At 32.2% G+C, this 10,713-nt stretch overlaps 1 protein-coding gene across 1 annotated transcript; it reads left to right on the forward strand.

Moving 5' to 3' along the window:
* Positions 1-263: 263 nt before the first annotated feature.
* LOC140803901 (uncharacterized) lies at positions 264-2,710 on the forward strand. Its single transcript, XM_073159742.1, has one exon. The coding sequence runs from the start codon at positions 955-957 to the stop codon at positions 2,518-2,520; it is 1,566 nt and encodes a 521-aa protein (XP_073015843.1). The 5' UTR covers positions 264-954; the 3' UTR covers positions 2,521-2,710.
* The last annotated feature ends 8,003 nt before the right edge of the window (positions 2,711-10,713 follow it).

The raw sequence follows: 10,713 nt of genomic DNA on the forward strand, positions 1-10,713 counted from the left end.
TTGAAGTGTTTGATGAAGTGAAGATAAAGTTTGATGGTGTAAATGAAATTAAAGAGTCTATTTATTTACCAAAATATCATAATCATTTTTGAAATATCAGAAGGAGATCAATTAATAAAATTCAATTAAATCTGAGTATTGTTTTTTTTTTTAAAAGTAGAATTGAGTGTTAAAAAGACTTATTTTTTTGAAATGCAAGGAAATATAATTTTTTTAAAAAAAAAATTACAAGAGATCACACACACTGATGAAGTCATTCATACCCATATAAAAATTTATTGTTTGCTTCTATATTCCATTTGGAGCTGAAGCTCTGAAAGAGGAGTAAGGATATCTTAAACCCCCCACCCTCCACCAATTTATTGCCACTTTCTTCGCTTTGTTTCTCTTTTTTATCTTAACTTTCATGCATGGCTTTCTCCTCCCTGATGTAGTTTGTGACAGATAGACATTTGATATAAATATATGTATATTTTTTTATATTTACTTCAACTTTCAACTACCCTAAAGCTACTATTACTACAAGTAAGAGTAGCTTAAAAAAAGAGAGTCTCTTCCTTGATTGCTAGCTGAACTGATCTTTTTCTTTCTTTTTGTTATTCTTTTTCATATACTTTTTCTTCAGCTAGATCTTGTTCGGCTCTGGAGCTCCGACAAATTCTTGAATCTTTGTTTCTCTCCAGCTGTTCAAGATTCAAGAAATTGAATCAGTCGTCTCCTTTGAGCTTGAAGTTCATGTTTCTTGATTTGAGCTTGCTGGTTATAAGTTTGGGATTGGAGAAACTGGATTAACCCCTCTTCTGGTTTGACTTCGATTCATGTTCTTGATTTGATCTTTTGCATTTTCTGTGCTGTTTCATTAGCACATATGTCAGGATTTTGAAGTTTTCAACTTTTCTTGATTTGTTTGTGATCCCTTTTTCTCCTTTGTTTCTGTCAAATTTCAACTCAATTATGGAGGAACTGAAGTATATCTGCAAATTCTGCAACAAAAGTTTCCCCTGTGGCAGATCCTTAGGTGGCCACATGAGGTCTCATTTGATCAATGTTTCATCCGATCAAGCTCAGAAAAATGATCGCAAGTTGCAAAAGAAGAAACTCCCACCTCATACAAATGGCAAAGGCAATGCTAAAATCGATGAGATTATGGTATTCGGAAGCCGAGTTGGTTCGGACAAGACAAGAAAATTCTCAAAGTCGATTAAAAAAGTTAATACTTTGCTTCAAAGAAAGCTCTGTAAAGAATGTGGCATAAGTTTCCAATCTTGGAAGGCTTTGTTTGGCCACATGAAATCTCACTCTCTCAGTGGAAGGATTGAAAATAGCTTGGAAGGAGATTCTCGGGACAGTTTCGATGATCATCGGAAAATGAACATGGATAACTGTTCAGATAACGAAGCGGCGACTCCCTTTAGCAAGAAAAAGAGATCAGAGAGATTGAAAAGGTGCACATATACTGCAAATTCATCTTCTTTAACAAATTTTTCATCGTACGTTTCTGATATCGATCAGCGAGAACAAGAAGCGGTAGCTTTGAGTTTGATCATGCTTTCAAAGGATGTAAGGAAATGGGATGGTATGCATTCTTCTGATTCTTCTGATAATAATTCTGAGCTTTTAGAAGCTAAGAATATAAGTAAAATCGTGGACAAAAACTTGAAAAATGGTGAGTTCTTGAGGTTCAAGGAACTCAAAAATGGGAAGATATATTCTGTAGTCGTGGATTCTGAGGTTAAAACTCCATATTCAAGAAATGGGCACAAAAAAAGAACTGAATTTCGTGCAGATGAAAATTTTAAGAAGTCGAAGTATGTCGACATTGGATGCAACACATCCGACGTTAGCTCCCCAAAGAATTTGATCAAGAAAAGTGAATTTGATCTGCTTGAAGAACAAGATTTCAAGAAGAACAACAAGAGGAAATTTACTGACTCAAGTGATTCTGACTCGACTTTGCCTGTGGAAAACTTCAAATTCCCATTATCCTACAGCCCATTCGACTCGGAAGATTTCAAGAAAAACAGCAAATTTTTGTGCACGATTTGTAAAAGAGCTTTCCCTTCTTACCAAGCTCTTGGGGGTCACAGAGCTAGCCATAAAAATTTCAAAGCCTGCTGTGCTCCAAGAAATGAAAACACAGAAAATTCACCCATTCAAAGTGATAAGAACACGGAAGATAAACGTGATTTTGCAGCAAAAGCTGCATCAGAAGTTGGATTCAAGAAAGGTAAAGATCATGAATGCTCAATTTGCTTCAAGATTTTCTCGTCAGGCCAAGCTTTAGGTGGGCACAAAAGATCACACTTGATTAGTCATCAAACCAAAAGCAATCATCCATCTACAGCTCCTCAGAAACCAATACCCGAAATACGAGACTTTCTTGATCTCAACATGCCTGCTCCTGTCGATGAAGGGTACAGTGACTTCAAATCTTGGTGGATAGGGATCAGCCATGAACAAGAGCACGATCACAGTCACAAGAACGAGCACGAGCCGTTGCTCGGCTTCATCTCCAGCTGATGATAGTCTTGGTTTGCTTACCATTTACTAATTCACCAATACATTGATTCTTTACTGAAAATTCAAGTGTTCTGTGGTCTATTAGCAAATAAAGTTGCATCAGTTTTTACCAAAAAGTTTCCCATCAACCATTTTCTTGAGCCATATCTTCCACTTGTTTTTACCATTTCTAGATTATGTAACACTTGATCATTACTATATTCTTGTTCTTACTTGAAAATGATATTAATCATTCATTTAATTGTAATTTCTATTTCATCTATACATCATCCACAAATTAAAGTCCTCGGCTGTAATTATCTTGACTTGGCAATGAATGAAGTATTGAAAATTGAACTTGCTATTTAAGTATATACACATGAAGTCATTACCATGTGGGGTCTTTTTATATTGTACACGTATACAAAGTTCACTAGTGAACCAAAGGTGGTGGGCTGGTCACCTACCATTTAAAATGATCATCCATCCCATTTCCCTTTCATTATATAGTCACACACACACACATATATATATATATTAATTACATATACGAAATTTGTATGTTTTCACGTGTTTATTTTAAATAATTTACACTTCTTTAATTTGTTTTTTGTTATTTGTCTTCTTATCTTAAGTTTTTAGTAAATACAAATATTTTCTCATCATAATTAGTACCAATGGTGTACTTTCTTGATCATAAATGAAATGTTAATGATACACTTTATAGATCTCTTAAACTTCTAAATATTATATATGAAAATAACTATTTTCTTCCTAATCTAGGTGATCGAGCTTTTTCAGCACAATAATTTATAACAATTGAATGAATATCTTCAAATAAAATATTATTGCAAGTGTACATGTCAAGTTTTAATAACAAGTACGGATATTGTCCGACAGAAATTGATATATGACAAATCTATCTCAAGAACAATACTTTAGTTTACTTTAACAAAAAGTTGAATGAATTAATAAACTAAATAGAAATTAAAATAAAATAAAATATAAAACAAACGTAATATAAATAATTTAAATTATAATTATAAATTAAAAACAGTCAAAATCTCGGTTAATGCATATACCCTTTAAACTTCTGTAATGATTGAGTTTCAATTCTTAATCAATACTTTTGATGTTCATTATTTTATCAATATGTTATGTCGAGTTATATTGAACTATTCAACGACGTACAATAACCAAGTGTCCTTTTGTTATTTAATAATTGCAGTCGCATCAATGAATGACAAAATTATCTAGTTTTTGTTTTTCATTCTATGACTATCAACATCTATTCAATCTCATATGTTGCTCGGATCGGTTGGTGTTTAGAGAGAGTGAATGAATACCTAGTAAAATTTTCGGTATTATTGGTTTAAATTAACAGAACACATTCACTTAGTCAGCAAGGTAAAATATGTGTGAGGAGAAAGAATCGTGTTCAAAGTTGAACCAAATAGATATTAACATGAGAATCGAAATAGCCAGCTATCCCAATGCTAAAAATATTCATGATGTTCAATAGCTTTTTGATTATGAGAATACTATTAGACAACAAATTCAAGCTGATTTTAATGTATAAAATGGAGAAGAAATGCAACATCCTTTGGAGAATGCACAATCTAGAGAGAACGAACAATAATCAATAGTCAATAAACACATTTAAGTCAATGAGTCAGAAAATGAACAAAGATCTCAACGAGTTAAAAGAAGACCGACATAGATGACATATTATGAAACAATTAATATTAACCAAATTGAAGATCTATTTGTTCATTTTGCTCTATTTTCATATTGTATAAATTGAATAAAGCTATGTATGGGCTAAAGCAAGACCACGAGTATGGTATAGTCAAATTGAGGCTTGTTTTTTTAAGTTGGATTTTCAAAAATGTCCATATTGGTATGCACTTTGTACAAAATTTGGAGACAAAGGAAAAATCTTCGATGTTTGGCTATATGTTGATGATCTTATATTCACGGGTAATGATAGTGTCATATTATAAAATTTTAAAGAGTCCATGCTGGTTGAGTTTGATTTGTCGTATCTTAGTAAGATGCATTATTTTCTTGACATTGAAGTAGTTCAATCTACTTATGAGATTTTTATTTCTCAAAAGAAATTTTTCAGAAAGTTTTGTACAGATTTAAGATGAAAAAATACAATTCTACTAGTACTTTTGTAGAGTATGGTTTTAAGCAATCAAATATTTTGAAGGAAAGAAGATTGACAGTACACTTTACAAGCAAATTGTTGGAAGGTTAATGTATTTGACAACAACAAGGCCGGATATTATGTATTCTTTTAGTCTCATAAGCTGATACATGGTGAATCATATATATGTACATCTTTTCGCGGCCAAGAGGATTTTACGATACTTGCAACGAATACCATAACTTGGTCTCTACTATAAGAAAAGAGAACAATCAGACTTGATGGCTTTTTGTGATGGTCATTATACAAGAGATCGAGACGATAGAAAAAATTTTTAGGATATGTTTTTCTCTTAAATTCAAATGTTTCTCCATGGACTTTGAAGAAGCAATAAGCTGTTATTTTATCAACCACTGAAATTGAACTTGTTGCATCAACTTCATGTACATGTCAAGCTATTTGGTTTTAAAAATTCTTGAAGAGCTTAAATTCAAGAATCATGATCATATTGCTATTTATTGTGAAGATAGTTCAACCATAAAACTTACAAACAATCCAGTCCTACATGGAAGAAGCAAGCATATTGATGTGAAATATCATTTTATAAGAGACTTCACAAAGAATGAAATAATTGATCCCATCTATTGTAGAAGCGAAAACCAAGTATCTGACATATTTACCAAGTCCCTCAAACTACCTGTATTTCAGAAACTAAGGGAGTTACTTGGCATTAGCACACTACAAAACAAGTTTGTTAAGGGATAGTGATCTTATTAAACCGATGTTGACCTTATTGGTTTAAGGGAGTGATTGTTGAATTGTTAAAAATTTGTCCAAGTCTTTAGTTATCTGTCTTGTCAAATGAAGTCTAATAGTCATGGTTTATTAGTAACAAAGTATTACGAGAAATAATATAATTGCATATATGTTATTTAATGGTTTTAGTGGTCAAATATTGTTGCTATTTTTATGTTTTTTTTTTTTGTTGAAGTATTTGCCTATAAAAAGCTCATTGCTCAATTAAGAAGATATATAGCAGAAAACAAAATTCACCACTTTGTTTGATTTATATTTTATTATCTCACTTTCTTAATTTTTCTATTAGTGTAAAGTATAAACCAATAACCATATATTTATATGTTTATTTAACTTGAAGTTTAAAAAAGTTCGAACCATTTTTTTTATTATAAAATGTTTATGTTTATTTAACATAAATAAGTTCAAATAATTTTTTGTTATAAAATGTGGAAAAGATATTGTAGGTTTAGAATACATTAATAATAGTTTAATTTTCATGTAAAAGAATGCATATTAAAAATATGTAAAAAAATATTAATAGTATTCGACTTTTTATTTGAAAGGATACATAGTGATGTATCAATCTATCAATTAAAAATCTATCAATTATTAATTTATAGTGGGAAAAAAGAATGCATAGTTATGTATCGATCTATAAATTAAATAAATGAAGTTTAAAAAATAAAGTTTGAATCATTTTTTTGTTATAAAACGTAAATGGTTATCTATGAATTAAAAAATCTATCCATTATTAATTTATAGTGGAAAAAAGAATGCATAGTGATGTATAAATCTATCAATTAAATAAATGAAGTTTTTAAAAAAAAGTTAGAAATGTTTTTTGTTATAAAACATATATGGTTATTTAACTTTAAATTTAAAAATTAAGTATCAACTGCTAACCACAAATTTATATGTTCGTTTAACTTGAAGTTTAAAAATTAAGTCTGAGCTATTTTTGATATAAAATGCAGAAAATATATTGTATTTTTAAAAAGTATTCATAGTAGTTCATTTTTCATGCGAAAGAATCCATAGTAAAAAATATGCAAAACAATAATAGTATTCGATTTTTTATTTGAAAGAATGTAGAGTTATGTATTAATTTTATTAAATTAAATTTAAAAAAACTATCAGTTATTATGTAATAACATGAAAAAGGATATCATAGTAATGTATCAATTAAATGAATTAGTTAATTAGGTAAATAAATCAGAAAATCGAAAATTCACCTAATAAATAAAAAAAAAACATTAAAGTAATAGTGAAAAAATGGTAACTAAGTAAATTTACAAATAAAACTCATATATTTATAGGTATATAGATATAGATATCCGTATGTTTTGTATATCTATGTGTTTATATATAGGGATGTTAAAAAAGGGATGGGTTTGGCAAAACTCGAGATCACCCCATTAAAAAAACTTAGACTCATTACGCGTCCCACCCTATTTAAATATGCTTTAGATCTGCCCTACATCGAACCCGAAATGAAGAGGGTTGTATATGTCATACCCGCCAGACCTGCATGCACATCTCAAGAAAAAATCTAATAAGACTTTGATAGACCCATTTGAAACCAAATACAAGATTCTAATCACAAAATACTCTGGACAATAGCCACCCGCATATCTCAACAAAAGCTAAGAAATAAAGATGGAGGTGAAAGTAGAGATGGCGGCTTCAAAGCCTGACTCGGAGTTTTGTGTAGGGAAAAATGAATGTAAGGACTATGATCGGCGACATAAATCAAACCCCCAAAGCTAACAAAATCATGTTCCAAATCTAAACTACGATTAGTGTCACACCCGAGATAAGGGTTAGTCGACATAGACTTTGTTTAACAATCACATAATTGAAAACAACATGCCTCGTATATCTAAATCTAGCCAACTAGTTTAAAAATCAAAATCGACACTATCTTTACAATGTAAAAATTTCCAAAATATAAATAAATTTTCGGAAGCGTCTTACAACTCGAATTAAAATAAAAACTTAAAAGAAACATGATTAAAACAGACTTCTTGATTTATTTTATTATCAGACCCAAAATTGATCTTGTTCATCTTCCTAGATTTCCTCTTCTGACTTGTCTGAGGAGGGTTTCAGTATGTGGGGACCGTCCGAGCACATACATACCATATAGACATAATCTTCGAAAAACATATTATACATAGCATATTTCGTATAACATATATCATAAGCATAAGCGTAAGCACAGTCTAGTCTAGGCACTGAGATTACTTTTCTTTACATGGTTTACTGATATCATTCCCTAATTTTTATTATTCTAAGAGGGTGATGCCGTATAACTGTTATAATCTTATTGTGTAAGGGTCAGGGTCATAAACTTATCATATGTTGAGATTCCCACTCATATCCAGTTGAATCCTCACAGTGCCAAAACATAGGATATCGTATCACAAGTAGGGGAAGATGAATAATAATGCTAGACCAAAACTTTCAAAAACGAACAAACTCATAAACAAAATAGTAGTTTTAAGACAAGCGCACTTACCTTAATATTGCTTGAATGATCCGAAACCACAGAAGAATCACACAAACGACACTTCAAAAACGTAGCCGCATTTAGGCCAAAAATCACTCGTCTTGTGGAATTCTTCGTGACTTACTGTACTTTTATATCATGTTTAAACTTAGACAATACATTCACACGTAAGTCAAATAAATTTTGAACAGTGGAGATCGGGTTTGAAAGTCGTTTTAACCTGATAATTGATGAAAAACCATATATTATTCTAGTTTAGAATCTGAGCAGGTTTTTTCGAAGATTATATACGACAAACTAACTGTTGGATTTAACTGAATTTTGGATATGATGTTCATAACACATGATAGTGTCTTTTGAACATTGGAGATCAGATTTTGACAGAAGCTTGGTCTAAACATAACACTCAAAAAATGGACAAAATTTCGCCTTGAAAAGCTTCTAAAAATGCTGCAGTACTTGGGAGAGGATTTTCGAAATATATAGTGATTTTGAAGGTATAATTTTTGAGAATGAAGTGGAGGTGTTTATTGGAGGTGAGGTAAAAATCTTACCATAATTGGGATGATATTTCTTCCATTATTTTCAGACAATTATTTCATACATATTACCTCACCAAATTTTGAAAACTTGGTCCCCAAATATATGTGTTGTTGGAACATTTCATGTTCGTAATCTTGATTTTGATGTCAAAAAAACTTGTTATTGTGTTTCTAATATATTTACTCAAGTGTGAAGTTGCAAACACAAGAAGCAAGCTGAAACTGAATTTTGCACAAACTGAATTTCTGGCGAGCTTCGGTATTTTAATGACATCTCTCAACTGGATTATCCAAATGACAATCAGTCAATTGGACTGATTAGAAAACTCAATTTGGAACAAGTCGTAATTTCACGTCAATTGGGCAAAATCGGATGTTATCATGGTCTAACTGATCGCTCAATTACCGAACTGATCACACGAAAACAGCATTCAGTTGGGTTTGAGCAGCTGCGGTATTTTGGTCATATCTCTCAGCTCGGTTATCGAAATGAAGCGATTAAGTATGCGTTGGAAAGATAAGACAAAGATCTACAAATCAGTTTTAGAAGTCAAAGTCTGAATCGAAGATTAAGATGCTGATAAATGACGATGAAGTTACTGGTTTTGCACAAACTGAAATCAGCTAGGCTGATTTCAGCACACCAGCTGAAACTGAACCAACTGAACCAGCAGTTGACCATCTAAACTGAACTGAACCAGCTGCTGACCAGTTGAACTGAATGACCAGTTGATTTGACCAGAGTTGACCAGTTGACCAGAGTTGACCAGTCGGGAAATTGCCCAACAAGCTGAATTTGACCGTTGCAATTCCCGAAACAGTACAGAAACTTTTCAAACGGTCATATTCTTGTGTCTAACGTATATATCAGTGTTGGAGCCTATAAATACAACATATTGAAGATCAAACAATAGCTTTTGAAGTGGATTCAAAGCATGGGCAGTTAGTATGAATATATCAGCTAGTTGAGAGCACAAGCCCTTGTGTGAGGAAACATTTGAGATGTACACTGTAACTGATAAATTCCTCACACACGATTGATCACTCACACATATTCAAGAGAGTTGAAGTTCAAAGATTAGTTGAGTGAGTCTTGCACAAAGACAATAAACTTGTATATGTAGTCTTTGCATATGAGACATTAAACAATATGCTGATTGTGAGGTGCTGCCTACAATCTTGAGTGCTAGGAGTTCTAGTTGGGTGCTTCTCTTCCGGAATGGGTTTGTACAAATAGTTGTATAAATCAAAGTCTTCTAGTGGATCCTTCCCAAAGGGAAGAAGGGGTGACGTAGGAGTGTTTGAAATCTCCGAACATCCATAAACAAATTCGTGTATATTTGTTTATTACATTTACTTATCATTTCCATAGTTTTAAAGATGCATTGTTGAATATTCATTTTATGTCTTCTTCAAATACCAAAATATTGTATACCAAGTGTTTGATAAAATACTTCAACTGAAATATTTTTATTCATTCAACTTGCATATATTTTAAATGGTTTACAAAATATTTAATCGGTTTCTACGAAGGATTATTTTGAGTGTTTTCCGCTTGATTTCATATCAAACTTGATTTAATTCATCGGTGTTCAATATTTCAAGAACCGAGCTATTGTAGCTCAACGGTGCTCCCCCTAATCGATCCTATCATGTGTAATGCCCGAGATTATATTATTGTAACTTGACATTATTTAATTGATGAATTGATATGATTATGGAATTAAAAGTCGAGGAAAAAATATGATTATGTGTGAAGACAGAAGGCCTCGTGAATATGCATGGAGATGAGGCGGACCTATGTGCGAGCTACCATGGCCGAGGCAGAAGACCTCGCACATATGCACGAGAAGAGGCGTGCATATACGCGAGCAGGTGAAAAATTAGGCGCTGAGACAGTAGGTCTCACGCATATGCGCGAGACTAGGCGCGCATATGCGCGAGCGGAAGATTTTCTATGTGCCGAGACAGTAGGTCTCGCGCATATGCACCGGTGTTGGACGCACATATGCACGAGATGTGCTGAACAAAGAAGTGAGCCACATGTATTTGCCATTCATATAATATGTAAATCTTTCCTTAATTTCATCATTTCAGTCAAGAACGAGAAAATAACCATAGCCAACCTCAAGGTTCTTTATGTTTTAGAATTTCAGTTGTTCAAGATCCGGCCATCTGATTTTCGATCCAAGAATAGTTTTGTGTTCCTCTTA

The sequence above is a fragment of the Primulina eburnea genome, chromosome 10, assembly GCF_022965805.1.
Source record: "Primulina eburnea isolate SZY01 chromosome 10, ASM2296580v1, whole genome shotgun sequence".
Classification (NCBI taxonomy): Eukaryota; Viridiplantae; Streptophyta; class Magnoliopsida; order Lamiales; family Gesneriaceae; genus Primulina; species Primulina eburnea.

Excerpts from the sequence above, each read along its gene's own strand:
- LOC140803901 (XM_073159742.1), top strand. The coding sequence starts at position 955 with ATGGAGGAACTGAAGTATATCTGCAAATTCTGCAACAAAAGTTTCCCC.